General features: G+C 36.0%; 1 protein-coding gene across 1 annotated transcript in view; it reads left to right on the top strand.

Annotated features, from left to right (window-relative positions):
- Positions 1 to 9,177, top strand: part of LOC128983014 (U4/U6 small nuclear ribonucleoprotein Prp4-like) — a 125,708-nt gene extending 116,531 nt beyond the window's left edge. The window contains exons 8-10 of the mRNA XM_054402136.1: positions 4,650 to 4,757; positions 5,327 to 5,495; positions 8,980 to 9,177. Coding sequence (XP_054258111.1) covers positions 4,650 to 4,757; positions 5,327 to 5,495; positions 8,980 to 9,123 — 421 coding nt within the window. The 3' untranslated portion in view covers positions 9,124 to 9,177. The remainder of the gene's footprint in view (positions 1 to 4,649; positions 4,758 to 5,326; positions 5,496 to 8,979) is intronic.
- Positions 9,178 to 27,162: the final 17,985 nt, after the last annotated feature.

Genomic DNA, 27,162 nt, shown 5'->3' with positions numbered 1-27,162 from the left:
ACTATTTTGGGCATTCGAGTTCAATTTTTGGCATCCACCCTAAAACACCGGTTACACAATCATCATCAGACCCAATCAATAGGCTTATAACCCATATAAAGTTAAGTTCAAGCCAAGTTAAGTTCTGAAATGTAGGCTTATAACGCGGATTAAGTCCCATTTATTTATATAATATTTAATTAATTGGATTGATTAAAGTTTACCGAATCCAAGAGCGGGCATAACCGCTAACGGTAGTATTAATAAATTTATAGACCATAAATGACTATAAATTAACTTATAGACCATTAATATATAAACTGTTAAATTAATGGACTAAAATATGTTTTTTTTTTATTTACACACATTTTAATGGCTGCATTAAAGTGAATTAGAACTCAGGTAAAGCCATGAAAAATGGGTATTTACCTGCAGTTATTACCACGTTCACTGCGGTATACATCTATAAATTAGCATTCTACCCTCTAAAACACAAAATTTTTTTTAACTTACCAGTTAACAGTGGCGTAACAGAAGGGCCCGCAATGCGGGGGCCCAAGGACCGAGGGGCCCACGAAACAGCTAGCGGAAACCCGCGAGAAGGGAGGCCCGTGGGACGAGTGGGGCTGAAAAATTGGAGTTCATTCTTATTGAAATGTATTATCAATCATTTAATAATTTTATCAAACAAGTAAAAACATTAATGTTATACATATTATGTTGTCCTCGTTTAATTTTGTTAGGCCTATTCAGTGATAAGGAACTAAAGTAACAAATATAACGTTTTATAACATGGGTCATTGATTATTATGCAATCTTACTTTTGTCACATAGAAGTATTTTGACTTCTCTGTGCTTGCGTACACTGCTTATGTCTGTCAACAATTTTAGTTTTACCATAATATTAATTGTATTTAGGTAATAGTATATTTCATACCTAGGGCAACAAATGAGGTTTTGCATACTCGAGATAGTTTTTAAGTTCGAGATGAAGTTGAGAACTTAAAACGATCGAGAGCTGCAAAACCATTTCGGTCCGTGGTACGACTATTTTTCACCACACTATATCCTATTACCACTATTCACTACAATACTAAAGCACACTGATAGTCAACACAACACAACTATACAACTTTAAGGTTATGAAAAGAAATAACTTGAGGAATCAGCAAAAATAATAATAAATAGTTGCTAGGCATCGGTGACAATAAAACAATTCTATTGCAATACTATGGATACTGATTGTGTATTTAATATGCATTCATGTTTTAAGAAAGTAAGCGGGCAGCTGATTTTGCAGCCCTAGGGATGTAAAAACCTGCTCGGTCCCCAAATGACGGTGACAGTTGGCATGGCCAGCAATAATACGTAACTTTCAGCCACCAATTTATTAACGTATATGTAAAACAGCTAAAAACATCATAGTGTGGTGAAAAATACAATTATTGCTACTCTACTGGCTTTGTTTGTTAGACTATATCTTATTTTACCTCACAATTAATCAATACTAAAGACATGTTTGTAAGGTCAACGCAAGATATGCATACAAAAGACCAAAATCTTAGCCTTTTGTAAAAGTACATCAATCTTCTAAATTAACCAACTTTGAGTGTATATGAAATAGCCTAATTAAAACCACCGATAAAAACTACCCGAATAAATAATTGATATCATGTGTAATAAATTAAATATAACACCTCCTTGATACGAAACATTCTGATACGGATGAAAAATAAGGTATTTTTATTTTATTTCAAAACTATTCACAAATACTGATATTGATAATTATGTAGGCCTAACTTTATCATCAAACCATGACTGAAATACTTAACACGCCTTTTTATGGATCATAACCCATAATACCCAGAAGATGTAAAAGGTGGAAATAAATCATTTTGTTAGCCTCTGCACGGTCTGAGAAAATGGACCTCTTGTCGCTCAATGTTATTTCGCCATAACGACAAGAGGTCCCATTTCTAATATTCACTTTGTAAACAGACTTTAGTCCAAAAAATGAATTGTCCTGCATTCTTGTGGAAATTTAGAGAACTACAACAAATTCAGTTTACAGAGAACCAAAAATTTCTAACAAATTTTGCGGTCCTGACAAGAGATACCTTTTCTTATCTTATGGAGAAATAACATAGGGCCGACAAGAGGTCCCTTTTTGAAGTGTGATTTTTACGACATGCTTTGATAAAACATTTATTTAAATGAAAACTATAGTGAATTAAGAACAAAATTGGCATTGCCTCCAAAGAGGACATTATAAACTTTCTTTTGATATTAAAATTGTTTCTTAATTACAAAAAAAAAAATGTTTTTATGCCTATTTAAAACTTTCAAAATAGTTGTTCTCAAAATGACACTTTTCCATAACAAAATTTCAAAGTCCTATGACTTTAACAAAAAAATTGTAGATGCATGGGACTTGTGCCAAGTAATTCAGAATTAAATAATAAGGAAATCAAATATATATATAACTCAAAATCGGAAATTCCCGACAAGAGGTCCCTATTCGCTTTCCACATCACATATGTCTATGTCTATGTCTACACTGTCCAAAAAGCACTGACTCAGTAAGATACAAAAATTACCGATCCGATCAAACGAAATGCACCAATATGAAGTACGAAACTGTACGACAATATCAACGTTCCCCGCCTAATGCTGGGCTCACACCGTGGCAATGTGTTAGTCAGGGGAGTGCAGTGGGCCCAATAGATGGAGTATGTTGGCCGCGACGTGAAGCGAGGATTTTTCACCAATCTACAACAAGATGGCGGTAGCCGGCTGTGGTGAGCCCTAGTAGCGATTACAACTAATTAAATGTTAGTTGATATCAATAATATCCGTGACAATACACCTTTATATTATAAATATTTCTATTACGAACACAATGACCTTTAAAATACGCTTTAATTTTTTTTCTGGCGTTTACCATTTCATAGAAAAATTTTGTTTACATAATTAACAACAAAAACTTTTTGGGCGTAACAAAAATTCTGAAAACCTATAAATTAATTGAAAGTTTTATAAAGTTCTGACGTTTGGTTTACAATGTACAAATTTTCAAAATCACATGATATTTTTTGAAACTTTTAAAACAACGCTCTTTTATATTCTGATTGTAATAAAAGAGCTAAAAAATATTAATTTTTAGACAAATACAAAGAATAAAACGATGAACATTTAAATGTACTGTACTTAAATTGTACTTAATTTATGTACTTAAATGTATTTAAATTGTGATTCTAGTAGGCCTGCCCGACGCGACGCGCCGCGACTATGGTATAACCAAAACTACAACGAAATTATAGAAGCTATATACAAATTTTTAAAAATATGATACAGAAAATATAACTCTTTAGCTACAAAATCCACCTTTTTTTAACTTACCTGACCAAAAAACATGAAAAAGTAGTAGCCGACAAACTATTTCATGTCATATTTCAAAACTCTTTTAAAAGTATCAACTTTATTTGAATATTTAAAATAGAAAATATTAACTCTTAAGCTTTTAATCTATATAAATAAAATTAGAGTTTTGTCTGTACATTGCTTAGAATAATGAACTTTTTGGTTATTTTTACATTTCATAGGTCAGAGAAACCGAATCAAACCTTATCTCAATTTCTGTCTGTCTGTCTGTCTGTCTGTCTGTCTGTCTATCTGTCATTCTCTTGGTAACGCTAAAATACGCACTTTATTACAACTACTCCTCAATAACTATAGCACTGTCCCGCCTGAAACTTATTTTCCAAATACTATACATATATGAGATGGTTTTAGACGTATTTCATCGAATATGAGACAGTTAGATATTTAACAGTAAACCCTTGAAAATCAAGTTTTTGTCGATTTTTGACGTGGAATTTCTGGAAGCCCATGTTAACCTTATGAGAAATGAAATTATTGAATCTTAACAGCTGTTTCAATTAAACAAGTTGGTTCTGTTCTGTGATGTTCAATAGCATTAAAGTTACAAGGATTACCAACAGGGTGCAGCACTAGCACTATTATTTCTTTTACATTTATGACAACAGCTAATTTGCAACCTGGAGGCGAGTGAGCGTAGCGAACGAGCTAACCTGAAGGCAAGTGAGCGTAGCGAACGAGCTAACCTGAAGGAAAGTGAGCGCAGCGAACGAGCTCCAACATACAGGTGAGTGAGCGTAGCGAACGAACTTCAACCAGGACGTGATTGAGCCATGCAAACGAGATCAGATAGTAAAAATAAAAGTAAGCCTACCGTTATAGGATCGACCGGCAGACACAGAGGTAATTTAACCTTTTATTGATTGTCATACCGATCCGGAACAACAAAAAACAACATAAAATGAAGCTATGTATAATAGTTTGGCCAGCATATCTTAAAATATGCAAACCAACTGCTGTTCGTTATATAAGAAGGTTTCAACTGAATATTATAAGATCCCCGTGCGTAGAACGGGTACACAGCTAGTTAAAACTAATTGTGCCCTAGTCTTATTGAATTCACTCATACAAAGTTTCAACTATATAACTTTAGTCTAAATAGGCTAAATGTTGAGTTATTTTGAAGCGGAACATTGAGTTTTGGTGCCGTTTTCATCGACATCTAGCATGTCTTGGAATGTATTGGTACTTTATTTTTTCACTAATAACTTGTAGTATTTCTTTCATTCTAGAGGGATGGATGCATTTGGAAGAGTTTGGGATTTAAGAACAGGTCGTTGCATCATGTTCATGGAAGGCCACCTCAAGTCCATCTATGGCATAGATTTTTCACCTGATGGGTAAGTTATTTCAGGGAGTAAGTAGATATTAATTAAGTATAGATTAAGTAGACATAATCATTTACAGTGTAAGGATTTGTGGTGGATAGGTTTAACAGCAGCGTTACTATCTAAAATAGATGATAATACACAAAGAACACATAGTACTTTCTGAGATGCTAACTCCTTCAATAGTCTTTTAACTTTTTTCTTGTAGGTTGTTCAAAGACAACTTACCGTACTGCTGTAGGAGATAAAAAACCTAGCCTAAAGCAAACAAATGTAATTTACAGTTTTAACCTAACCTGGCTGTTTAAGGTACCGGTATTGTTATTTTCTTTTATTAATTAATTCAACCTGAAATATGTTACGTTGTTGAACTGTTTACACTTTTTTTAATACAAAATTTACCTTTACCTATTATTATAAGACACAAAAGATATTTTTTTATGTGAAAGATAACTAAACAAATTTGCTCTACTTCTCTCCCTAATTTTTTTTTAGAAGAGAATAATTTGTAGCAGTGTACAGAGATAACATATTTTTCACAATCTTAATTGGTCTAATTTTAGTTGTGTTTATTCTTGCAGATATCACATTGCCACTGGAAGTGAAGACAATACATGTAGAGTCTGGGACTTGCGTAAACGAGCTTGTATCTACACAATCCCAGCACATATGAACTTATTGAGTCATGTCAAGTACCAACGAACTGGAGGTCACTTCTTAATCACCTCTTCCTATGACAACACTGCAAAGGTAGGCCTAAATTCAGGTGTATACCAACCGGGGAAAAACCTTGAATTTGAAAGGACCTGGAAAAAAACGGGAAATAACTCGGATTTTTGGCGTCGTTCCGGGAATTGTGGAAGACTATGATAACGCATCTGTGACCGCTGGAGACGAAGATAAAATTTTCCTGACCGCTGGAGAGGGACGATAATGTTTTCATGACCACAGGAGGTGACGATAACATTTTCATGACTGTGGGAGATGATGATAAACTTTCTGAGACCACTGGAGACGACGATGTTTCCGTAACCACGAGAGATGACGATAACATTTTCGTGACTGCTGGAGACAACGATAACATTTCCGTGACAGTGGGAGCCGACGATAATGTCTACAAACCGTGGGAAGTATTCAGGATTATGCCGTGTTGGGGGATTAGGATGATAACGTTTCCGTGACCGTGGGAGACGATGTTTTCTTATGTGTGTGCTTATGTGATAAAGATTATAATAAAAATTAAAAATGATCACGATATTGAGGATTATTATTTTTGCAACACTTTAAACAATTAGAAATATCCAAATGTGATATGAGAACAAACTTAAGACGTAGGCCTTGAACTGGTTATAGTTTATAACTAAATATGCCTTTATAACTAAATATACCTTTATAACTAAAGACTTTCAAAATCCAGGAGAAAACCTGGAATTTCACCTTAAAAAATCTGTATACACCCTGAAATAAGATCTATATATATAACTACCTGTAACCCGCGGGCTTTGCCCCGTTTAACTTCTTAATTTTCAAGATGATCTCGTTCGCATGACGTCCTGGTTGAAGTTCGTTCGCTACGCTCACTCACCTTTAGGTTGGAGCTCGTTCGCTGCGCTCACTTGCCTTCAGGTTAGCTCGTTCGCGACGCTCACTTGCCTTCAGGTTAGCTCGTTCACTACGCTAACTCGCCTCCAGGTTGAATTTCGTTCGCTATGCTCACTCACTTTTTGGTTGCAAATTAGCTGTTGTCATAAATGTAAAAGAAATAATAGTGCTGCACCCTGTTGGTAATCCTTGTAACTTTAATGCTATTGAACATCATAGAACAGAACCAACTTGTTTAATTGAAACAGCTGTTAAGATTCATTAATTCCATTTCTCATAAGGTTAACATGGGAACTCCAGAGCCACTGGGGCGGAGCCGATTGGACGGATCACGAAATTGATGGTGTATAAACCTATTCCATGAAATTCTACACGTATGTACCAAGTTTCGTGGCAATCGGTTCAGCGGTGTCTGAGTTTATCACTGCCAAATATATATATATATATACAAACATCCTCTTTTATACTTATAGAAGATACGTGAAGCCGTTTTTTGTTAACGCAACTCCTCCCTTATTTGTGGACCAATTTTGACGTTTAAGGTGTCAAAAGATTTGTCTCAATATGTAGTTTTGCAATAAGGTTTTAGAAATTTTGAAATACTCACACTTAAGGGCGCGAGACCCTCTCAAAGGTCGAGTTTTCTCCATAAGAAATACATAGAACAAATTTAAAAACAAAAAACAACTGTTAAATAAAAAGAAACTCATTAGCTTTTTGGGAGTAAATATTAATGTTTATAATATTGAGTAGGTTAAGACCAAGTTAGTTTTAAACAGTTAATCAGTTTTGTAGGAAGAGCAGAAAATGCCTCAAGTTCAAAGAAGAAATATTGAACACGGGACTAGGAGACAATTAATAATAAGATATCTTATGCGTATGAGGAGAGTAGAAATAGAGAGGCCTGGTCGAACAGACACCCATCCACATACACATTCACTTAATGAGATGAATAATATTTGCAAGTTCTGCTATGCATCGATGGTTCTGCTATGCATCTTACTTTGGAAGTGAAAAAATATACGAAGCACATAATGTTGTCACGGTGGTAAAGTAAACTCGCCTAATGTCAGATCAAATGAATGCATGCAAGAAATGTTTACTTCTGACACTGACAGATCGAGATATTTCAAAACATTTAGTAGAAACTATAATAATGCCTTGACTATGATAAGTTCAAGTAGTAAGATTATACCAAATCTTGGCGGACCTTTTGTTTTTATTGTAAATTTTGTATTACTTGCTCTACTTCAATATAGAAAAAAAACTCAAATGGATTGTTTACTTCTAGGTTATGTTGCCAGTTCCTCGGAAAAACTTATACAAGGTTTTTTGACTGAATTTACCAACACAACTTAGACATTTCGAGTAAAAAATAAGAAGTTTCAACAACTCATTTACTATTGAAAGTTTTAGTGGCAATATAAGACGAAACATAAGTGAAGGAATTAGTGTTTATGTATTCAACGATTGAGAAGGGTCGGTCAATTTTATTTGAATGATTTAGGAGAGGTGAGCTCAATAATATACACTGTTCAAAAAGAGAATATGAAAATTGCTATCCAAATCGTATAGCTACAAGAGTTATCCAACCTATTTCGACAAATGAATCCATACTTTGGGACGGGTATTTAGAGAAACTCCACTGAACAACGTGAGACTGACAGACAACACATAAAATATGCTAACCAACTTTCAATGGTGTTGCTGCCTTAGCCCATTCAAAGCAGATTATGGCAGTCCAGTTGGCACCCAGAGTTTGTGGGTAAAAAATGGAACACATGAAATGGTTGATATCACATCACTTTAGGATTCTCTACGGAGAAAATTTGTTTGTTTAGAGGGATGTCTCAAATCAAATAAATAAAATGACCCAACTTAAATTACAAAACACAAGCAACAGTTTTCTTCAATTCTCAATGCTGTAAAAACTTTGTTGCAACATGTTAACTCGAATTGGATCAGATCGTTTAGCATTCATTAGAAGTTATCAATTAAAACTGAGAGCAGAAATAATGTAGGTGAACCTTGACGACGCAAACAGAGATATTTAAAATTAGTTTCTAACAAGTGTTTAAACAACTCTAAGATGTAGCTACAATTACTCAAATTTAAGCACAAAGTTTTCCTCGGCGTTATGTGTCCTCTAGTATGTTCTCTAGTATGGGTTCTCTAGTATGTTATAAATAGTGTTTGTTGATGAACCTTTAAAAATTCTGTACATTTTAATTGAGCCAATTAAACGTTTGGCTTACCATTCAGAAGTATTGTAGCATTTTTGAGTAATTAACCTTAGACGTTATACAGTATAGCTAATCTATCTCATCCAATATGCATTTTGCTAAAATTAAACATCTACTAGATATACAGTACAGTGGTCAGTTTGTAAATTTTTCATCTGATAGGTCTGGATTTTAAAACTTGGCCATAAATTTTAATAGAACACTTGACCCACAACATAAAGTTTTAAGTTGGCCTAAATCATAGCATAAGAAGAAACTGTTTGTAATTTTTGTAACAACATAATGTTTTACTGTTTTGGTATACCTTAGGAATGAATACTCTTTAATTGTAATCAATTAGTTCTGTGGACTGAATGTAAGTGATAAATAAACTGTTTCTATTTTTCCAGGTATGGTCAGACAAAACATGGCAATCACTGAAAACTCTTCAAGGACATGATGGAAAGGTCATGTGTCTCGATATTACACCGGACTCCAAATATATCGTGACTTGTTCCTATGACCGCACATTTAAGCTATGGGCACCTGAGTAGTCCCAGCCGTTTGAATTATTTAACATTGTAAATAGTAAATGATTTTTTTATATACAGTAATGGTGAGTTATTATTGCCCAAGTACTGCATATTTTACGCATACAGAAAAATATTCCATCAGTTGGGTATATTTAAATGAATAAAAGATTGATGTTATAGGATTTAACAGTGTCATCACAAATTTTATTTTCTCCTCCTACTGATGGGACAGGGTTTACAAGTACAGTGAGACACTGTTTAACAAAAAACAAGCTCATTATGTTGTTCAAAGGTTTATTGCGGACATTTTCCATCACGAATGTAAAAAACAATACACAACGTTTCGGTATCTGGAATCTGATCCCGTCTTCAGGTGGAAAAAATTTAACTAACACATTACAACTAACAATACACAAACGCCCAACCTAAGTTGGAATACACTACAGAGGGTAGTAGTCAAAAAATATGCACTGTATAGCAGTCAAGTCATGATACAACATGCAATTAATAACAAATCACAAAACACTATAATCTATAAAAGGTTTACGTAAAAAACTCACACAATGGAATACTAAAAGCACCGTACGCAATGTACGAAACGTTGTGTATTGTTTTTTACATTCGTGATGGAAAATGTCCGCAATAAACCTTTGAACAACATTAACTCACCAACAATGAACTTCAAACAAAGAAGCTCATTATGTTGGTATCCTAGTTTTCTTTACTTTATTGTGAATCACCCAATATGCATTGTTGCATAGTTAACTACAAGATTTAGTGTTATTGGGAATTTATTTTAAATTAGATAACCCGTTGCTCCAAATCGAGCAAATTTGCATCTTGTAATAAAAGAATAAAGAACAAAATCATAAACAGCAAGACCTCAATCAAAGAATCACTCCAAAGTACTTTCTATGACTGGTTCTAAGTTTGGTATCATTTTACAGGTCTTGACGAAACATAACAGTTAACATAAAGAAAATAGAAATCGGAGCATAATAACAAAATGGCAGTTCAAAATTACTTTTAATTAACATTGTCTTCATCATTTTTAGCTGCCATTTTGTTATTAGTGTTCCGATTTCTATTTTCTTTATGTTAATTGTTATGTTTTGTCAAGACCTGTAAAATGATACCAAACTCGACTATAGCCTACTTGCTATTTGAAAATTTTGAGCTACCCACTACGCCTAAGGGCAAAATTTTCGAAACTGACCATAATTATTGTAGCCCTTCATATCCAAACAAGTTGCTGCAAACCGATTTTGAATATCTCAAATAGTTAAAAAGTTAAAGGGGGTGCATGTTAATTTTCAGCCACCCTCATGGTTATTTGGATTTGAAACGTTTTAGAGCGCCGTTTTGTTATTAGTGGGCCGATTTTGGTTTTCTTTATGTCATTTTTTATGTTTTGTCAAGACCTGTAAAATGATACCAAACTTGACTATACTTGTCATTTGAAAATTTTGATCTACCCCCTATCCCCACTACCCAAGGGCAAAGTTTTCAAAATTTACCATAGTTAGTGTATCCCCTCATATCTAAGAAGGTTGCCGCAAACAGATATCAAATATCTCAAATGGTTGAAAAGTTGAGGGGGGTGTAAGTTACTTTTCAGCCACCCTTTATATTTCTTCATTGCCTTATTCTATTATTGCGAAGTATCACAGAGGTTATTTTAAAACCAATAACAGTGATGACCTTAATAGAGTCGACTCAAAGATTATGTAAATACTCACGATGTACATAACAGGTTGATATAATCAACATTTGTTGTAAATACTAAATACCTTATCATTTTCAAAAGCAGATATTGTTTAGTATTTTCTACAAATGTTCCCCACTTATAGCCGCATTATATTGTCCATAATATCGATCATAATAAAAATAAACGGTATCAGCATTCTGGCACATACTTTCTCCCATAAGTTTGTCAACAACCTTTATCATGTGTAAGCGGTGAGAGTAAATATACGGAAATGGGATTTGTACAATTTTGTTCAGAATTTAAAGGACTTTAACATACTAAATTTGTATCAAAATCTATCGGGCCATTTTTTAGAAAATCCATTTTTTCTGTTATTTTATGGGGTTTTATGAAAAAATCCCCATAAAACTAAATTTCTAAAAAATGAAAAAACTCAAAATTGTAAGGACTATAACATACTATGTTAAATAAAAACCGGGTTTTTTTCTAAAATCCTACTTTTTGTTATTTTATGGGTTTTTTATGGGAAAATAATATAATTTACAATAACTTTTGAACCGTAATTTTTATAGAAATAGGATTTGTACCATTTTGTTCAGAATATAAAGGACTATAACATACTAAATTTTGGGTGAGGTTCATTTGTCCGAGTTTTCAACTGTCCGAGTTTGTTAAAAATTACAAAATATTTGAAAAATCAGTTGTCCGAGTTTTCATTTGTCCGAGTTTTGATAAATAACTAATAATAATTAGATAAATCAACTGTCAGAGTTTATTAAATTATTTAAAAAAATATCGAAATATCAAGTGTCCGAGTTTTCAACTGTCCGAGTATGGTTTAAATAATAATAATATTTGGTTAAATCAACTGTCCGAGTTTTCATTTGTCCGAGTTTTTAAATTATTTAAAAAAATATCGAAATATCAACTGTCCGAGTTTTCAACTGTCCGAGTAGAGTCAACATCAAATGTGACACTGCGCGCCGAGACTAGCGTGTCTAAGGCGCCTGGTCAGAAGCCGATGTAAACCTCTTCTGCGAAGGAGTCGGGCATTGTGCAAGCCGCGAGAGCCCCTCAAAATTTTTGAGAAATTTTGATTTTTCCGGGTTTTTATGGAAAAATACCCATTAAAAATCAAAATTTCAAAAAATGAAAAAAAAAACGCCTGGAGATACTATGGATTAGAACCTAAATAACAAATTTCGTTGAAATCGGACCACAGGTGTAGTCCCTAGCTCTGTACCTACACATCCAGACATCACTTCGAAAACCACTTGTTTGGGTCCAAGGGGACCCAAAACGAATATATCCACTCAAACTCGAAAATTTTGACGAAAACAATACTTTCTCCATATACTATGGTATAGGGGGAGAAAGTAAAAACACACTACTGTATTACCATTTCTTTTATTAATTTGTGGGACTATGACTTTTTTCATGTTTCCATAGGTTGCAAATTGGCTATTTCAATGATTGCTCAAGAAATGCAGCACAGTGTTAATTCAGATGACTTTTTAGTATATCAAATTGACCAGGCTTTCTTGCTTTTTTTTCATTTTACGCCAACCCAAATTCTAATGAAAAGTATTTTACTTCAACCAATTCAGTAAATGTTTGTAGCACACATTTCCTCAAATTACAACTATTAAAATATTTATAGCGATTAAATTATTCAGTATATCATATTGTAAACAAATATGTAGGGATGGACGGGTCCCGAAATTTCGGGAATTTTTCGGGACGGGATTTGGTCCGATCGACGGCGATTTTTCGCTTCGCGAGTTCCGATAACGCCGTTATTGCGAGCGATAGGTCCGCGAACGCAGGAGACGAAGTCATTTCGACGATTACGCCGTGACCGCGGAGTCATAACGACGATCGGGCTGTGACCGCGAGTCATACCGACGATAACCCCGTGACCGCGGAGTCATACCGACGATCGCGTCGTGACTGCGAGTCATATCGACGATCATGCCTTGACCGCAAGTCATACCGACGATAACCCCGTGACCGCGGAGTCATACCGACGATCGCGCCGTGACCGCGGAGTCATGCTGGCGATCGAGCCGTGATCGCGATTCATGACGACGATCGTGCCGTGACCGCGGAGTCATGCTGACGATCGAGACGTGATTGCGAGTCATACCGACGATAATGCCGTGACCGCGAGTCATACCAACGATAACCCCGTGACCGCGGAGTCATACCGACGATCGCGCCGTGACCGCGAGTCATACCGACGATCATGCCGTGACCGCAAGTCATACCGACGATAACCCCGTGACCGCGGAGTCATACCGACGATCGCGTCGTGACTGCGAGTCATATCGACGATCATGCCTTGACCGCAAGTCATACCGACGATAACCCCGTGACCGCGGAGTCATACCGACGATCGCGCCGTGACCGCGGAGTCATGCTGGCGATCGAGCCGTGATCGCGATTCATGACGACGATCGTGCCGTGACCGCGGAGTCATGCTGACGATCGAGCCGTGATCGCGAGTCATACCGACGAAAATGCCGTGACCGCGATTCATACCAACGATAACCCCGTGACCGCGGAGTCATACCGACGATCGAGCCGTGATCGCGATTCATGACGACGATCGTGCCGTGACCGCGGAGTCATGCTGACGATCGAGCCGTGATCGCGAGTCATACCGACGAAAATGCCGTGACCGCGATTCATACCAACGATAACCCCGTGACCGCGGAGTCATACCGACGATCGAGCCGTGATCGCGATTCATGACGACGATCGTGCCGTGACCGCGGAGTCATGCTGACGATCGAGCCGTGATCGCGAGTCATACCGACGAAAATGCCGTGACCGCGAGTCATACCAACGATAACCCCGTGACCGCGGAGTCATACCGACGATCGCGCCGTGACCGCGAGTCATGACGACGATCGCGCCGTGACCGCGGAGTCATGATGACGATCGAGCCGTGATCGTGAGTCATGCCGACGATAATGCCGTGACCGCGAGTCATACCTACGATAACCCCGTGACCGCGGAGTCATACCGACGATCGCGCCGTGACTGCGAGTCATACCAACGATCGCGCCGTGACCGCGAGTCATGACGACGATCGCGCCGTGACCGCTAGTCATGACGACGATCGCGCCGTGACCGTGAGTCATACAGACGATTACCCCGTGACCCGCGAGTCACAAGTTTCTATAGGTACATGTAAATTGTTACCCATTTTTTTGTTTTTATAGATCAGTGCCACAAATGGTAAAAATTGATTTTGTATGTCTTTTTTGGTAACTACAATACAGTACTTTCTTTTTATGTACAGAAAAAAATCCCGTCCCGTCCCGTCCCGAAAATCGGGAAGGAAATAAAAATCCCGTCCCGAACTAAAAATTCAATCCCGTCCATCCCTACAAATATGTTCTTCATAAGGATAACATGGGAACTTTAAAAGCTACTGGGGCAGAGCCCAAGGGATTTTTTAAATGTAAGGCCAGTTTTCAAATCTACACACCTGGACGAACATTTTGGTATATAATATGTGGGATTAAATATTTTTAACACATTCGCTGCTGAAAACCTTTAAACAGGCGCTCGCCAATTGCGGCGAGGCCCGGGCGGAGTCCCGACGCGCTAACTGAATCAGCGATCGCTATTGGTATTGAAATAATATCTCAGTAAGACGAATCACAAAAGAGCAGTGGTGATTGTTCTGCGTTACTCCGAAAGTGGACGTAGTTCACTGAAACACCCAAAGGTAGCAGCACTGCCTGGATCAATAACCAGAGTCTTTGTAATACGGCTCGAATTGAGATATCCCCGAAAACGGGACAAAAGCATTGCCAGACGGGATTTTACGGGCAATTTTTGTACCAACCTACACCAGAATAAAGCTCTCATTATAAGCTACAGGCTGGTAAAGATTACAACGTTCCCCGGACAATGGCTGAACCACACTGATCCGGCAAACAATGCAATGCGCGCTCCCCCACCGGTGGACCCCCCGCTCCTCAGCAGAGACGTGCGGGGTCCACCGGTGGACCCGCCGCATCGAATGTGTTAAAAAGCCTTCATGTAGCGTATGAACATTGACTATACACTATTCTGTATATAGTCAATTGTAGCCTATTAATAATGTGTATGTAAATTGTATAGCAGACATTTTCCAATATGCCCGTAGAGTACGTTTTAAGTTATCGCGAATTAATGTTACGCATAAAATATAGTAGGCTTACGGTAGGTATGTCTAATTAGGTTTATACCAGGAGGGACTTTAATAACTTTATCAAAGTATTATATTATATAAGTATATATTTTTGTAAAGACATGAAAGTTAAAAGGTCAAAAAGCTTTTATCATTGACTTTAATGCTTTTATACTAAACTATCACGACATTATACAAGCCCCGCAAGCCTGCAGGTTGGGGAACGCAACACCAATCACTGCTGGAGTGAAAGCTCGATTCAAGATTATTACATATTGTAATACTGATCGTTTACTCCAATGAGCATTCGATCCACTGTACAGTAAAATTCCAAATTAATATTTTCTACTGGTTAGTCTACTTCTAGAGTTGACTGTACCTGTTGGATGGAATGAACAGTGGAGCGAACGATCAGGCAAATAATTTGTAAAATTACTTTTTGGAGTGAACGATCTTGGAGTGAATGAAACATCTCGATTGTACATTGACCCTTTTTTACTCAGTTCTAATTACATGATACTTGACAAATAACTCAGTCAAAACTCACTTTATTATCCTCCCTGTGGTAGCAAACCTAGATACTTAAATGTAATGTTAAATGTAATGTGTTAAATCTAATGTTATTTAAATAGCAGAGTACCCGTCCTTCGTACGGGTTTGGCATATAAGTATAAAATGCTTATTACAGTTATGGGACCGTGTCCTCGGTTTAAGAAAATTTGGTCTTTTAATTTATAAGGTATCCCATAGTGTAGCACACATCTACCATAGCCCTAATGTTCTACCACTGCACCTAAACCATAGAAAAAAGTAAGTTCTCATTGTGTCCCACAACTTTTTGGCCCGACAGATGTCGTCCTGTCCTAATGTGGTTTATGTCAAATGCTCGTTCATTTTCAAGATGACCTCGTTCGCATTGCTCAATCACGTCCTGGTTGAAGTTCGTTTGCTACGCTCACTCACCTTTTGGTTGCAAATTAGCTGTTGTCATAAATAAAAAAAAATAATAGTGCTGCATCCTGTAGGTAAACCTATTAACTTTATAATGCTAATGATCATCACAGAATCAAAATGTTTAGTTGAACCAGCTGTTAAGATTGTTTAATTCCATTTAAATATACTCATAAGGTTATGATAGGGAACTACAGAGCCACTGGGGCAGAGCCCGAAAGGATTTTTGATATAGAATATGCCTAAATGTTAATCGGGAATGTGAGCTATCATCATGCCAAATTTCAGCCCAATCCATCCAGTAGTTTATGCGTGATTGAGCAACACTAAACTCACAAACTTGCAGATTTATAATATTAGTAAGATTTAAAGAACGATTGCTACAAACATTTACTGACTTCGTTGTAGTGAAATATTTACTATTTGAATTTGTGTTGGCGTGAATATTACAATGGAAAAAAGTGAGAAAGTATGGATAATTTGCCTGACAATATACTAAATACCCCCGCCGCAGCAAACCTGCAAACTAAGCGAATTTCAGCTTGTCTGATTACAATTTTACTAAAATGTTTCTATAAATAAGACATATTATTTATTCCCAATTTAAATAACATTAGATTTAAAAAATGAAATGCTTAGGAAGGTTTGCTGCAACGGGGAAGGTAAAGAGTATTTTTTTACCAAACGTCAATAGTATAGGATGAAATAAATAAATTTGCCAAATGTTATCAACATATATCCATTATCCATAAACAAGTAAACTACAGCAGTTTTCATTTTCTCCGTAAAGCTGGGTTTTCCTAGGCGCGGAAGTGGAGAGCCGAGAGAGGAACGTGGAGAGCCGAAAAGAAATTAACATGGTGTTCCGCTCCGCTTCTAGGAAAACAGTAACATTAAAATACCTAAGACAAGTGGAGTCCGCTCGGCGCGTTCCTCTCTCCGCTCTCCACTTCCGCGCCTAGGAAAACCCGGCTTAACCATTAGGCATACAACAATGCTTCAATATACTAAATTATTTATTTTTTTAAGAAACTCTACAAAATGGTTGGGAAAGAAATTCCAAAATGTTATTTTTTTAGGGTCAAAAATGGGAAAAAGCCATTTTTACCCCATAAAACCCCCCTTAAGCCCCTGTTCCCATGGTCCGATCATGCTGGTTCACAAACTCGTTCGAATAAATGTAGGTTCACACGTTTATACCAAATTTCATTAAAATCGGATCATTTTTGTTCGAGTTATAGTGCTAACGGACACACATATATCTAATATATAAAATTCTCGTGTCACAGTGTTTGTCTGCAAACTCCTCCGGAACGACTTCACCGATCGTTATGAAATTTGGTGTGTAAATTCTGTAGGTATGCGAATCGGACGTAAACTATTTCCCGTTTCGAAATTCTTAAAAGGGCTCCGCCCCAGTGGCTCTGGAGTTTCCCATGTTAACCTTATGAGAAATGGAATTAATGAATCTTAACAGCTGTTTCAATTAAACAAGTTGGTTCTGTTCTATGATGTTCAATAGCATTAAAGTTGCAAGGATTACCAACAGGGTGCAGCACTATTATTTCTTTTACATTTATGACAACAGCTAATTTGCAACCAAAAGGTGAGTGAGCGTAGCGAACGAACTTCAACCTGGAGGCGAGTTAGCGTAGCGAACGAGCTAACCTGAAGGCAAGTGAGCGCAGCGAACGAGCTCCAACCTAAAGGTGAGTGAGCGTAGCGAACGATCTCCAACCCAAAGGTGAGTGAGCGTAGCGAACGAACTTCAACCTGGAGGCGAGTTAGCGTAGCGAACGAGCTAACCTGAAGGCAAGTGAGCGCAGCGAACGAGCTCCAACCTAAAGGTGAGTGAGCGTAGCGAACGAGCTCCAACCCAAAGGTGAGTGAGCGTAGCGAACGAACTTCAACCAGGACGTGATTGAGCGATGCGAACGAGATCATCTTGAAAATTAAACGTAACGGTACTTTCTTTCCATCGGTCTGTCTTAGGGGATACGAAGTTCGCCGGGTCAGCTAGTATATATATATACTAGCTGTTGTACCCGTGCTTTGCAACGGGAAGAGAACACAAAATAGAAAATATAAATATATATATATAAACATTTGAACGGATGGTGTTTTTGGCCTCTAGAGACCTCAAAAGGAATAAGTTAATCAAATCAAATCAATTTATTCATCACAAAAATTCATAGTACAGAGGCTGAATATCAGCAATGAATATGTGACATGTCAGTACAAATCATGCATTATAAATAGTTTACACATAATAAATACATACAAATATTAAGATTACAGTTGACAGGATAAAAATGAATTCATGTCATAAGGACAAAGTGCAATCAGTTTTTCTGAAAGTTTCTTTTTAAAATTATTAAGGCTCAATGACTGGTCTGTGAAATAAAAGGACAATTTGTTGTAGACTTGTATGCATTGATAATAGGGTCCATTGTGAAACAAAGCTAATCTGTGGCTTGGAATTTCCAAAAGATGTTTGTGTCTAGTTTCATAACTATGAGCTTTTTTACAGTTTTCAAATAAATAAAGGTTGTTTTTAATGAAAAGTGCCAAGTGTAAAATATAAAGAGCAGGAAGGGTCAAAAGTTTGAATTTTTTTAAACTGGATCTACATGATTTTCTTGAGCTGATGCCAGCAATGACTCTGATGGCCTTTTTTTGTTGTTTAAAGATATATTTGCTAGAAGGTGAATTTGCCCAGCACAACAAACTGTAAGACATAATTGATAAAAAATAACCATGGTATACTAACATCACTGTCTTGTCATCGCAAATTCTTCTAATAATTCGGAGATTAAATATAGCTTTATCTAGTTTAGCATATAAATGGTCACAGTGGTTATTCCATTTTAAATTATCTTGAACTGTCAGTCCCAGAAAATCTACTGATTTACAGACAGGAAGGTCAATGTTGGTGTTGGGAACTGCAAAAATTAATTCTTTGGACCTGTTTGAGGAGGCGGAAATGTTAATCGGTCCCGGGTCCAGGTCTTACCATGAGACCTACGGTAATAGCTTATTCCCTATATGGGAAATTCGCTAAAAGGTAAACTGAATTAATGCAATGTGCTGCATTTCTTTAAAAATCATTGAAAGAGCCGATTTTTAAACTATGGAAACATAGGAAAGTCATAGAACACCAACAAGTAAAAGAAATAGAAATAATGTTATTTTTATTATTTATAATTGTTATTATGTACGACTCGATCACTAGGAGAAAACTCTGGAAAGTAATGGAAAAGTATGGAATACCTAAAAAGTTAATAAATCTATCAAAGTCAGCTGTATCAGGATCTAAATGCAAGGTTAAAGTCAATGGAGAAGTCTCAGAGGATTTTGATATAAATACTGGTGTGAGACAAGGAGATAGTTTGTCCCCATTGCTATTCAACCTAGCTCTGGAAGACTCACTAGAAGCTGGAATTACTATGGAAACCAACATAAATATCCTGGCATTTGCAGATGATGTGGCACTGGTTGCCAAAAACAAAGAAGAACTAAAAGTTATGGTCTCAAAACTCATAAACTAAACCTACGCTAAAATAAGTAGGCTTAAAAAGTAAATGAAGACAAAACCAAGATAATGGAGTGTGGATGAGCTGCCCAATTAAGTAATAAATACCCCCGCCGCAGCAAACCTGCAGACTAAGCGTATTTCCATTAGCCTGATAGGATTTACATTAAAATGCCTCCTTAAAAATATCACATTTATTCCCTATTTAAATAGAAATAAAATCTATAGATTAGTTTAACGAATTCTTAGGTTTGCTGCAACAGGGAGGGTAAAAAGGTGTTTTTTTATGTTAATAGTTTAGTAAGAAATTAATGTATTTTCCAAATTGGATCAAAATATGAAGCAAACTACAACAGTTGACTTATTCTCCATAAGAATAACATTGGATTTTTAAATTTACAATTTTTATAAATTTGCTCCATAACCATTAGGCGCACAATATTGCTTCAATATACTAAATTATTTGTTTTTTTAAGCTCTACAAAATGGTTTGGAAAGAAATTGCTAAATGTTTGCTGGTTCGTGAAATCGCCCGAACCTGGCTAATTTCTTAATTTTATACTGCTATTTTACTACAAAAACACACTTCATTGCCCCCCCCCCCTTGTAGCAGCAAACCTAGGTACTCATTAAGCCTAATGCAATTTAGATTTAAAGTGAGCCCATTCAGGCAAATGGCAATTCGCTTAGTCTGCAGGTTTGCTGCTACGGGGTATTTAATGTTAGTGGTCTAAAACATGTAAATTTGTAAATTATTAATTTAAGATGGATTAGTTGACGCAATTCAATGTACAAAACTGTTCTTGAATGAATAAAGCATATTTGATTTGATTTGAGTTACCAACAATAAGGTTACAAAAGGAGCAAAGTCATTATCATCATTCTGGTTCAAAGATTTAGATTGCATAAAGTATACACAATAGAGAATATAGTTATTTGTGCAACTTGTGAGCAATTGCCTCACTCGAGAGAGATCCTTGCCCACGAGCCGTAAACGAGTGAGGAATGGTTTCTCGAGTGAGGCAATTGCACTTTGCACTCGAGTTGCACATTATATTTTTCCTACAATTATCATAAAACAAGTAATTTTTTAAAGAAACGTAACATATTTTTACACAGAAGTGAACTTTTAATATGACATTTAATGACACAACAGTACAACAGCTGACCAGCTGATTTACAGCCAGTGCTGCCAACGTATTTTGCGCGCATACGACCTTGTCTGCATGTTACACGCTCACTATTTCATGCTTTCGCGTTGCAAATCTGGAGTGAGACAAAGTAATTAGAGTGAGACAATGTTAACATTGTCGGGCGAATTGGCCACTTTGCTTTCTCAAATCAGTGGTAGAACATGTACATTGTTAGGTAACTGTAGGAAAAAGAGCATAAACAACCAAACAATCTAAGACATAAGTACAGGAGTCCGTTTGTCTTATTTACAGAGTATAAATGTTTATAAGTCATTCTAGGATTTACATTATACACTTTAAGTACAATATAAATAGCTTTGTCAAGCTGCATTCAACACTAAACTCTTTAAGTTGATGCACAGCTTAATACTTCGACCACTGGGGAAACTATTATGCTAATATGGAAACTAAATCAATTTTCAAATTTACTTTAGTCCAGAACTTGATGCCCGAAACCCATGTTCAGTAATTCTGGACTAAATCTTATGATTAGTTCAGAACTAGAGATAAATCACAACTCCGAAGCGGGCTTAAACGCAAATTTTGCTGATCACTTCAATAAATCAAAATATAAGGATGAAGAGATAACAGATAACAGATAGTATGAACAGGGCCGGTTCTAGGAATTTTTCAGAGTTAAGCGAACACCTGAATCAGCGCCACCTACAATTCCCCCACCCCCCCACCCCCCATAAACATAACTTAACCCTATTTGTGAAATTTTTGGGAAGAACTTTTGGGTTAGAAGAATACTTGCAGTAAAAGACTTTTTTAAACTACTGTTTATTATTCATTGAAATTTTACATTTTTACACTTTTACTCATCATCATATAAGTTACACTTAACCCTAGAAGTGGCCAATGGTCCTGGCGGCACCATTTCACCGTGCACCCTTAGAATGGCCATGGTCCCGCCGGGACCATTTATGTCCAAACATTTTTTAACGCTAAAAACTAATCGATAATTATCTTTAAAGTGGATAATTCATATACCATTCGAAAGATGACATTCTAAACTTTCATTTTATTATATAAACGAACCTTCTAGCATCAATGTGTCAACGTAATTGCAATTTAAATTTGAATGAAAATTTACGCGCGAATCTACTTCCACTTGTAGTGTTGCGTAAGCGCTAAACACATAAAGTTTAGAAAATCATAGCGAGGTTAGTTTGTTCCCTATCTGGATGCGAGTTATACCACTAGATAGCAGTAAGGTTGCTGAATATTTTGGCATAGATTATTTTATCAATACATCGATAGCAAAGAACATATGATTTTTAGAAAACGCGTAATTTTACAAAAATTAACAAATGGCCAATGGTCCCGCAAGGACCATTTCTAAAGTCGAAATATATATATAAGTGAATATTTATAACTATTCAAATATAATATCCTTTTGTAGCGTAGGAAACGTAGAATAATTTAGTGTTGAGAAATAGCAGCCCTCCTCACTGTAATTTCTGTGTTCTGTCAGCAACAAAAGACAATTGCCATCTGACCAAGTTACTCTGTTTGTTTTGTGCGGATCAGCTGACTTACGTTTTGAAAGTAAATATTGTTCGGCGAATATCTTGGGAATCATTCTAATTTAGGATTTTGTAGTTATGTAGTGTTTTTGTTAGTAATGTTTTTGTGTTTTAGGCCTAGCAGTAGGCTAATCTTTATGCATGAATATAAACTGGAAAGTCTAATATCTGAATTTCTTTTTACATAAACGGTAAATTTTTATTTTTTTTGTATCATAAACGGGTAATCAAAAAATTTTTACTGCCTACAATGTGACATATTTGTATTCCTTAGTTTATAACTTACAAGAATATGTGTACTATATTATTATCACTAATTACCTTACATGAGCTATCTCCGAGTTACTAATTATTCGGCTTACGTGACAAACCTTGCGATTTTTCGTATTTTCTTACATAACACATGTAAATAAAAATATTTCTCCCATGTGTTATACATTTCTATAAAGAGAATTGAATGTACTATAACATTTTTATGATATGTTTGGCCTACAAAAATCTGTACAAAAACTTTTTACAAAATGTCTTTGAATTTTTTTCTATGTAAACTGTAAATTTTTGGTTTTTTGTATCATAAACGGGTAATCAAAATTTTTTTACTGCCTACAATGTGACATATTTGTATTCCTTAGTTTATAACCTACAAGAATATGTGTACTATATTATTATCACTAATTACCTTACATGAGTTATCTCCGAGTTACTAATTATTCATCTTATGCGACAAAATTTGAATTTTCTTCATTTTCTTACATAACATTTGTAAAAAAAATATTTCGCCCATGTGTTATACATTTCTATGTAGGGAATTGAATTTACTACAAAATGTATATAATGGTTTTAGTCTAAAAATTATACTGTAATAATAACAAGACTTTACTTTTAAAATTTTAATCAGAATTTTTGAATTTTTTATGATTTTTTTTATTTTGCAAAAAAGTTACCAACTCAGATTCAATTTTTATTTATATATTCAGATTCTCCTGCTTTTTCTGAATAAAATGAATACAAACATTGATAGGTTGAGTCCATATTTGTAATTTTGACAGATTTTTAAAAAAGGTCTGCAAAATCGCCAAAATAGGTTGGCCATTCCCCACTTCTAGCATTGGCCACTGCTAGGGTTAAGCAAAACCCAAAGTTAACAATTTATTTCTAAATGTGAAATCAATTTGTACAGGATAACTTGGATACAATATAAGTTTTTATAATGCCTATTACAATGAAAAACAGGTGTAGGTAGATGAGAATTTGAGAGGAATAACCCAGTTAAAAATTAACTCTCCTAGCTTTGATCTGCTCTAGGATGGGAGAGTGATCAGGGGAAGAAGGGAGGGGGAAGTTTCTTGTTGTGACAACTTGATGTTGTAGAAATAGCAGAGTTGAGCTGCAGCGGTAATTACTCTGATTATATAAAATAATTTAGACAGTTAGTTAACATGAAACTAATTTAATTAAAAATAAGATAGAATACAAAATATAACAACTGAAGGTAAACAGGTCAACTAAACAAACTCATAACAATAAATAAATAGAAATATAACATAAACCATATGTTATAACAAATTAGGCAGGCAATGTGAATATGTAAGTTAGACATTACAACATCCTCCCAACTTGCATATTCCTTGCTCCTTGATACATTTCATGAGCTTGTCTTTGTCTTCGTCAGAAAATTTTCACTTGTTTTCTTTGAACTTTGTCTTAAGACCTTCCTCCCTTTTTCACAGTTTAAGGCTTGTTGATCAAGACAATCTTCTTGTTTTTCCTATCCCGGGTTATTCTTAATCCCAGAATAAATTTTGTTGTCCCCATATCTTTAATTTTTAATTCTTTTATTAGTCGTGTCTTAAGGATTTCTTTGAGATGTTTATCATTGTGAAAAACTACTAAATTGTCCTCCCAGGCTGTAACGATTAACATCCTCCCATTTTTCACCATGTGATAAACACTGGAATCAAAGATTGACTGAGTCATTCCTACTCTAATCAAACATGAGTGTAGTTTCTGGTTATACTTACGAGAGGCTTTTTCATGTTTAGGTTTATTCATGCATATTTCTTCTGTGGGTTCTTCTGGAGGAAATGCAGAGACAACATCTATTTCTAAGTCCTTTTCAGCAGCTAATCCCATTAAATGGCATACAGAGCTGTAACGGTCGAGTTGAGGTTTAGCACGATCATCATCACTTGCAGCATAAAAAGTTACATAATCCCCAAGAGATTTGGGAGGTTGACGGACTCTCTGAGGTCGATCACTGGATACTGGCAGCGGATTTTCTTGAAGTTCAGAACTTTCATTGACTTCAAAGTCAGAATTTGCTGAGTCATATTCAGATTCTTCGGGTACTACTGCAGGAAAATCTAAATCTTCTGGAGGAATGTAAAACTTGTAATCCTCTTGTTCCCGGTCATTTTTCAGCAAAATACTACCTTTTTTACATTCAGAAAATGTAACGTCTCTTGAAATTAGTACAGATTTTGTTCTCGGATTGTAGAGACGGTAGCCTTTTGTTGTAGAGCAATATCCTACTAAAATACAAGGTGTCGATCTTGCATCCAGTTTCTTACGATTTGCGGCTGGAACATGTGCATAAGCTTTGCAACCAAATGTCTTCACGTGAGAGAGGGTTGGCTTTTGGCCTGACCACAATTCTTCAGGAGTCGAAGAAATTGTCCTACTCTGTGAGCGGTTTAACAGGTAAGTTACAGTATTAACTGCTTCAGCCCAAAAACATTTAGGCAGCTCGGAGTCGAGCAATAAACATCGGGCACGATCCATTAGTGTGCGGTTCAATCGCTCAGCTTTACCATTTTGTTGTGGTGTATAACTGCAGCTAGTCTGATGCACAATACCTGTTTTCTCATAGAACTCAGAAAACTTCTTGTTACAATACTCACCACCTCCATCTGTCCTCAGAGTTTTGATTTTCTTCCCAGTTTGATTTTCTACCAGATGTTTGAAAGATTTGAAGGTTTCTAAAACTTGATCCTTTATCTTCAAGAAATAAACAAATGCTTTATGGCTAAAATCATCTAGGAAAGTAAAGAACCAGCAAGAGAATTTACTTCCATTGGTACAACCAAGTCAGAGTGTACCAATTCAAGCAGTTCACTACTTTTACTGCTACTTGGTTGGAAAGGTAGTCGGTGGCTTTTGCCAAGTACACATGATTCACAAGGAATATCAGGCTTTTTATCAGAAAGATTGATTCCATAAGCCAAAGCCATTTGACAATTTTGTCAGATCATCAAAGTTCAGGTGAGCCATACATTTATGCCAGAGAATTTGATCATTGCATTTTGCAGTCATGGCTGTACCTGAAGAGGGTTGAACATTTAATTTAAACAAGTTGTTGACCTTAGAAGCTGTGGCAATTACTTCATTGTCACTATTGAAAATCTGAGCTCCTTCGTTGTCAAAAATCACAGTGTTCCCTTTGCTCACAATTTGACTGACAGACAGTAAATTTACATTCAACTGAGGAACATAATATACATTTTGAACTTTAACATCTGATGAAATACCTGAAATATGTACAGAAAGGTTTGTATCTCCAATTGTGTCAGTTACCATAGTGGAATTATTATTAGCGGTGGTAATACTCAATTTTGGAGATTTCCTTTTATTTTCAAGTATCACATTGTCAACACATAAATGAGCACTAGCTCCTGAATCTAGGTACCAATCATTACTTACATTTGTTCGCATTGAGAAGGCAGCAAAGAGTGAATTGTCCTGTTTAGACTTACAACTGTCTCTTTCATTTCTGGTGCTGATGTTCCTGGATTTGTCACAGTTCCTTGATATGTGACCATAACCGTTGCATTGGAAACATCGAGGACCCTTGTAACCTCTGCTATCTTGACGTTTCTTGTCTTCGGTGGGTTTCTTTTGGCTTGAAGTGTTGTGTCTGTGGCTGTTCTGAAAAATTGGTTTTGAATTTTCTCTTCGACCATAACCGTACATCGCAATGCATTTGGAAGATTCATTTTCAACGGATACATCTTGAAGTAGTTTAGTTTTGATTGAATCAGCCGTTATCTTGACACCAGAACTTTCAATACCCATGATCATTGGTTGGAATTGATCCGGTAGTCGAGCAAGTAAAATTGTTCCTACCCACTCATCATCCACTTTCAGACCAATGTTGGTTAGCTTGTGAGCTGTTGATACAATTTGATTGACATAATCTTCTATGGACTTACAATTTTCTAGCCTTGTTGTTGTTAACAATCGCAGCAAACCAACTCTTCGGGTCAAACCCTCGTCAGAAAATGCCTTTTCTAAATTTTCCCAGGCTTCCTTGGCTGTTTCTGCTGATTGGACATGGACATAATTAACTGAATCAATTAGCAATATGATTTTGGATTTACATTTTGTCACTTTCTTTCTATCTTCTTCAGTTCCCAAAATACAGTCCCAGAGCTCACAATCTTCCAAATATGCTTGAACGGCAATCTTTCCATGTATCATAGTTTTCACGGCCTTTCAATTTCTCTATTGAAGGAGGTTGATACATTTTCAAAGTTGGTGAACTTGGACAAAATAATCAGAGAAATTAAAATTCAGCAAACAGGAGGCCCATAACCTGATGTTGTAGAAACAGCTAGCAGAGTTGAGCTGCAGCGGTAATTACTCTGATTATATAAAATAATTTAGACAGTTAGTTAACATGAAACTAATTTAATTGAGAATAAGATAGAATACAAAATATAACAACTGAATGTAAACAGGTCAACTATAAACAAACTCATAACAATCTATACTTATTTAATACGCAAGCAGGATTTTTGTGACAATTACTCCTCCGAAACTACTGAACCGATTGACATGTTTTTGGTGTCATTGGAAAGAGCGTAACGTGAAGTTGTGCAGGAAACTTTCTTTTTAGATAAATAATTAGAGAGTGAGACCCTGGAGCCCTTAAAAGTTTCGTATTTCTCCATAAGATTAACATA

This window comes from Macrosteles quadrilineatus, unplaced genomic scaffold, assembly GCF_028750875.1.
Source record: "Macrosteles quadrilineatus isolate MER2022 unplaced genomic scaffold, UCM_ALF_1.0 Scaffold_1__1_contigs__length_201487025, whole genome shotgun sequence".
In the NCBI taxonomy this organism is placed as follows: Eukaryota; Metazoa; Arthropoda; class Insecta; order Hemiptera; family Cicadellidae; genus Macrosteles; species Macrosteles quadrilineatus.
The sequence above is the reverse complement of the archived record's forward strand: the minus strand, read 5'-3'. Positions and strand labels throughout refer to the sequence as shown.